At 39.3% G+C, this 6,000-nt stretch overlaps 1 protein-coding gene across 3 annotated transcripts in view; it reads right to left on the bottom strand.

Annotated features, from left to right (window-relative positions):
* Nucleotides 1-219: 219 nt before the first annotated feature.
* The window catches only part of PRMT3 (protein arginine methyltransferase 3), a 59,815-nt gene continuing 54,034 nt past the window's right edge, over nt 220-6,000 (bottom strand). For 2 of the 3 annotated variants that reach the window (XM_054827642.1, XM_054827643.1), the window contains exons 16-17: nt 776-920; nt 220-412 (exon numbers count right to left, since the gene is read on the bottom strand). In XM_054827642.1, the coding sequence (XP_054683617.1) occupies nt 811-920 (110 nt within the window). In that variant the 3' untranslated portion in view covers nt 220-412; nt 776-810. The other variant, XM_054827644.1, reaches the window with a different exon arrangement.

Genomic DNA, 6,000 nt, shown 5'->3' with positions numbered 1-6,000 from the left:
TTCACAGCCTGTTTCTGTAAGCAGCCAAACCAAACCCACCGCTGCAGCAACTGCTGCTATTTGTTCACAGTATTTTTCCTAAAGCTGCTAAAATACATGCTTCCAGCCACCTATGCTGCAATAGGCTAGTACAGAAAAAACTGTAGCCACAAATAAATGAGCCATCACTGGATAGACAGAAGAATTTCCAGTTACAAAAACCCCAAGGAAACCGGCAACTGCATTATATAACATACACAGTTCATTTATTCAGATAAATGTAACTGACGTGATACAACTTTTTAATTATAGAAGTGTAATAAAAATAAAGTCTTTGTTGCTGCAATCTTGCAGTTGGAATTGCAAACTTATTCCAACTGGGTTTTCCAGCTACCGCCGAGGTACACTGGCGCATGATTTAGCCGCTTCTTTCCTAAAAAAAAAAGAAAAAAAGAAAAAAAATTGCACCAGGATTTTGCCAGGTGGAGAAAAAAACAATACTGAGAGATTATATTTATTGTTCCTCATAGCAAGACTTTAATCTGATTCTTCTCATCTAGCAGTCTCACGTAACCCAAACCCATCTTTCTTATCTTCCCCACATCACGTGAAACACAGCGGAATCTGATTTTGTCGTCAGTCTCCACATCCCAGTGCAAAAGCATCCAAACAGTACTCTCTCAATTTATATGTAAACTTTTCATATTCTTGTGTGTGCATATACATACAAAAATCCAAGAGTTTACAAGTTTTGGATATTTAGAAACAGTTACCAAGAGTTAAATCTAACATTTACATTTGACATTTCCCAGGGTTATATGACCAGAATTTTCACTGAAGGCTGTAGGTCTGCTGCGTGTCCTTCACTGAAAGGGTTATCATGAGGGACCGCGGATCCTTTCTGTTTTTGCGGACTGTTATCTTTCCTCTCAGAGCCTCTCCTGCAAAAGCAAAAATGAAATGCTTACATTACTGAATCATGCACAGTAACAGCAAAGATGCATTACACACCTTTATGTTGCATAAGAAGCTGTTCCAAATTAATCAGAATTAAACAAATCTACAAAGGTTTCCTTCATGTTTTCAAAGCTCTAAACAATGGTCTTGACAACAAACGTTAAGTCAAACTGACTGCAGTTCGACCTCATGAGTTGCTGAGTTATGTCTGATGCTTTACTTCTCAGATGACCCCCCCCCCCGAAGAGCTGATATGCCAATTATTTTCCTTGTGATTGAGGAAAAACACTGTCTTCCTTGGATACATTAACCTCTCCCTTGGATACATTAACCTCTCTCTGTATCTGGTTGCGTTGGATCTGCACATCACTGCCTAGCGTTTCCAGACACACACAGGTCTCAGCTGGTCAGGCACTAAGCGTCACGGTACTATTCCCCCTCTGCCTCGGTTTCAAATTTTAACTCATTTTCTCATGAAATGATGTACCACATCTTTAAATTCTTGAACATACATTTCTGACCATGAAGTAAGCAACAAAATTAGCAGTAACACAAAACGTATAGAAAAGCAAAACGGCTAGTCTGTAAAATTTAATATTGCCTTATTCCTTTGCTGAGCTCCCTAACTTAAACACATCACTACTACCAACTTTCAGTAAAACCAAGCAATCACAGAACCTCCTACTTGACGTGCAATGCGATCTGTATTTGCACTGCATTTCGTTTAAGCTCTAATTAGGCAATACTTTGCTTTACAAACTATCAGGCTTTCTTGACTATACCACTTGGCACGTACGGGCTTCTGCTAAAACCAGAGAGAACACTGACACAGACGGAAAGAGCTGAGACACATCTCTTCCCAAGGCAGAGGGGCACAGCTCTTGCTTTCGATGGTACTGAATTTAAGTAAAAGCTTTCCTCCTAGAGAAATTCCAGGCCTTGATGTTTCTACTTAACATTTTGTCCTAGCCTGCGCTGACCAAGCCTGGTTCCATGCCAACAGCAGCTACGGTTCCACAGCACATCAAGTCTTTCCATGTTTACTCCTTACATAATTCAAAGGTCCGTTCGAGCTTGTAAAAGTACTTTCAGATTCTGAAATAAATGAGGAGAAAAATTAAACCTGCTGTGCCAGCTTAGGAACTCGTGTATACTAAGAGATGTTTTACTTTTCACACATAAGATAGGAGATTATTTGTGGCTCTCTAAGTCCAATTTCGTTATCTAAAAGGCCATTTTATTGTCAGGCAAACATACTCAATGGATAAGATGTGAAAAGCCTACGTAGCCACGCAACATTCTGAAACTTTATACAGGACTAAACAAAGGGACAAGTCCATTTCTCTACAGGTGCATTATTCTTGACTTCTTTTTCCCCTGCATCTATAATCCTTACAAGAAGATAGCAGAAAACTAGATTTTACAGATCTCAAGAGCTCTAGGAACCGATTCATGCTGCATAAATTCAAGACAAGAGTTACAAGTTTGTATCCATCACGTAAAAGTCACAAACTGAAATCCACAGCTAATTCCAACCAGTCATAGGGTCTACTATTTGCTTACTTAAAAGCTTTATTTCAAAAGCAGTTCTGAGAGATCAAGCTTTCAACAAGGTTCTTGATTTCCAGATACTTACCGAGTTACTTTAACAATATTCATATTGTTGAGTATTAAGCACAAATTTACTGAGGTGGTGGCATGGGAGGACATTAAAGAGAATTTAGTTTTCTTGCTGGCTTTCATCTGCTTCCCTCAGCCTCCATCCCACACCCCAACAATATGCCTGCAAATTCCATGTTCCCTGGGCAGTGCCGTAAGATTTTTCCAGACTTGTATGCCTGACTGGGAAGCAGGGGGGGGTACCAAAAAGAAACCCCTCAGATTTCTGCAGAGCAAAGATATGGGGTAGAGTTTAATGAATTTTCCTAAATCATATATAACTGACATTTGGGCTACATCGTCCTCACTAAATAGTGGAGAAAGGTTAATAAATTTCCAAAATGTATTAAGCGTGGCTGTCAATCTAGTACTTGAAGAATTTAGCCTCAAGTCTTCATTTTCATAGAAAGAGGAAAAAAAAAAATCATCGAGAAGTAAAGAAGTGGAAGCAACCTGCAGATTTCTTTGCAAATTTCTTTGTTGACATGGACATACATTGATTGAATATATAATACTACACATGTCCAAAAAGATGATAACTTTTTAAACATCTCTGTTTGAAATATTTACATACACAGCAATTTTAAGTGTGTATATGTGAAGAACGGCTTCCAGATTTTGGCACCTAGACTAAAGGCCTGAAGTCAGAAGGTATCAACATCCCATTAAGTGCAAATTACTAGATTCGCATGGGGTTTGAGCTACATAAATACTTACAGTCCATTGTGCATCAGAGATTGCTTCAAACTCAGATTAGCACAGGAGCTATTTCAGACTTGTCACATACAAAAATAGCTAAATCATAATTTTGAAAAGAGCTCAAGATACAACCCAGACGCTGAACCCAAATACCTCCAGGTTAGTATTTTCTATGTTATTTGAAGGCATGGACTGCAGAGAGGCAGAATGTATATTTCATTTTTAAATCTGACAACGTGTGAAGTTTTTAAATAACACCGTATTTATGTTAGGAAAAAAATAAAACAAAACTTTAAGCCAATAGCATTAACATTTTCAAGTAAGGTATCTGAAATGAAGTGCCCGAGCAAGAGACTAATTTTGAGGTCAGAGGACCTTCACCTTCTAACACCACATTGGGGGACTGTAAGAATCAGGATACCTTCTTTGGTGGCCTTCAGTCAGATCCTCAAAAGGTTGGTTACAGCTCAAACTTTTATGCAACTTGCATGTCATTGCAAAAGCTCTGGAATGACAAGTTCTGTTCCTTTAGCCTGGCTCAGGCTTCATGACCAACATACGCACTGCGTATCTTTAGGAAACTACGCACTCAGTGAATATTCTAATATCTGAAGAAAAAAAAAATATCCCCAAATACAGATGTTGCCTCATATTGCAAGGAAATATTACCTATACAAGCTTTTTAGTCTTGTTTTTAACGAGCTTACTGAGCAGCTATCTCTTAATTTCACTATGCTTTTGTGAAGATTGCTGCTTGCGGTTACTAGAAAAAACTCATCAATTTATTGTCAATCTTTAGGAAGATTATTATTATTATTTTATTAAGTAAAAATTATATTTAATTTCATGAATTACAGCTGACTTCATAGAACAGAACCCTCAGATTCTGTTTGTACAGGCGGTTAATGAAACGAAACGTTCCATTTTTCGCAGCTCCTTTCTTATACAGTAACCACATTAAATCTGCCTTTCTAAACGGTCGTTTCTGAGGGCCGAAGCAAACAACAGCAGCGCAACCAAGTAACAGAAAGGCAGTTCTGAACCATTAATCAATGTCATGTAGACAGAAAATGACTGATGTTTTTTGCACCGTTCTGCTGTCCTGTGAGGTGCCTGGAGGAAGCAGTCTCCGGGACTCAGCTGCATCACCTTGCTCTTATCACGCTCAGTTGAATGCAAGTAAACCGCACGGTGCCATTGCAGTTTGATTAGGACAAAACTGAATCCATTATGATCCCCTCCCTGCATTTTTATTATCCCTTGGGGAGTCCTGAAATTTGTCCCCAAAAAGGAAAAAAAAAACAATCAACAAAAGAATTGAGCAGAAGTGCTGCAGAAGGCTTGCTATCACAGGAAAACATGGATCCCTAGGTCCACACTGCCAAATAATACACGTCTGATGACATGCTCTGCAGTACAGCCTATACGTGTGCTCTGAACAACCAAAAGAGTTTATTTTGGTTCTTTTACTATCAGTAAAACTGTAAGCAATTGCATCTTCCATTTATGCCTGTGCAATACAATAATACATCGGGCAAGCCTGCAGTTTGGGAGCAAAGACACATCTCTCTGCAAAAGCCTGATCACTAAAAGTGTTTAGGCCCAACAAACCATATTTTTTCAGTCTAGAACTTGATTAATCTGAAAGGATTTGACTGAACCCAAAGATTCCATGCAGTCTCCTGCATACATATCCGTATCCAACATCCACTTAAAGCTCAAAATGATCCAATGGCAATGAACTTGTAATGTGAAGAACTACCCTGCCTTTCAGTGCAACTTGGTGTCCCCTCCCTCTTTGATTAGGAAAAAGATTTTCTGAAAGAGTTACTGAAGGCAGCCAGCAATCAAGATCTTTCAGGTTTCCTTCTCTTCTTCCTGCGGAAGAGCTTTATGAAGCAAACAGTGAGACAAGTACGAACATGGTACTCAAAGCATTCTTTATTCTGACCCGCATTAAAATTTAAGAACCATACAAAAGATCTCACTGGAATAGTTTCAAAAGACAGCTGTTAGAAAACTGCAGTGAACTTGGGCTAAAGACACCTTAACTACTGAACTGCTGGAGAGAAGTATCTTTAAAAATCTCCTACACTGCAATAACCACAAGCTTCTAAGTGGTAGTCATACATGCCTTCACAGTTACATGGCTGTAAGCTCTGACATCGCTCTTCATGGTAAGGTTGTCCTTGCTTGAGGCTGACAATTTAAACACTATCCAGTTTTCCACTCCAGTTTAGACTAAGTGAACCCACTATCTTATGCAAGCAACTGAAAAAAAGCCAGTCTCAAAAGCATTACTCCAGAAGAGTTGGCCAGAAAGTAGTTTCCATATACCATCTATCTTCTGGAAACGAAAAAGAACAAGAAAAGACAGAAAGCATTTGTGGTGGGACCAAGAGTATTTCCCTTAAACTCAGTAACTTATCCTTAATCCTGCCATTCATCATCATAAACCGCAGGCACCTGCCGCCGTACAGACTGCCACCTTCCCATTTAGCCACGTCTCTTACTGAATCACAACGCGATGAGAGCCAATGACCAGTAATTCCGTACTGAGCAGTAATCCCTGCCTTGCGGTATTGTCCATCTGATCTGTGACACCTTTCTTCCACCGGCTGGTTACTCCTATAAACTAAGCAACTGTTTACCAACTCCTTTCCATTGTAGCACTGTTCGGCCTCTTCTGAAACTACGTTGAGGTTC

The sequence above is a fragment of the Grus americana genome, chromosome 5, assembly GCF_028858705.1.
Source record: "Grus americana isolate bGruAme1 chromosome 5, bGruAme1.mat, whole genome shotgun sequence".
Taxonomy (NCBI): Eukaryota; Metazoa; Chordata; class Aves; order Gruiformes; family Gruidae; genus Grus; species Grus americana.
Note: the sequence above shows the minus strand (reverse complement) of the source record. Positions and strands in the feature narration are given on the sequence as shown.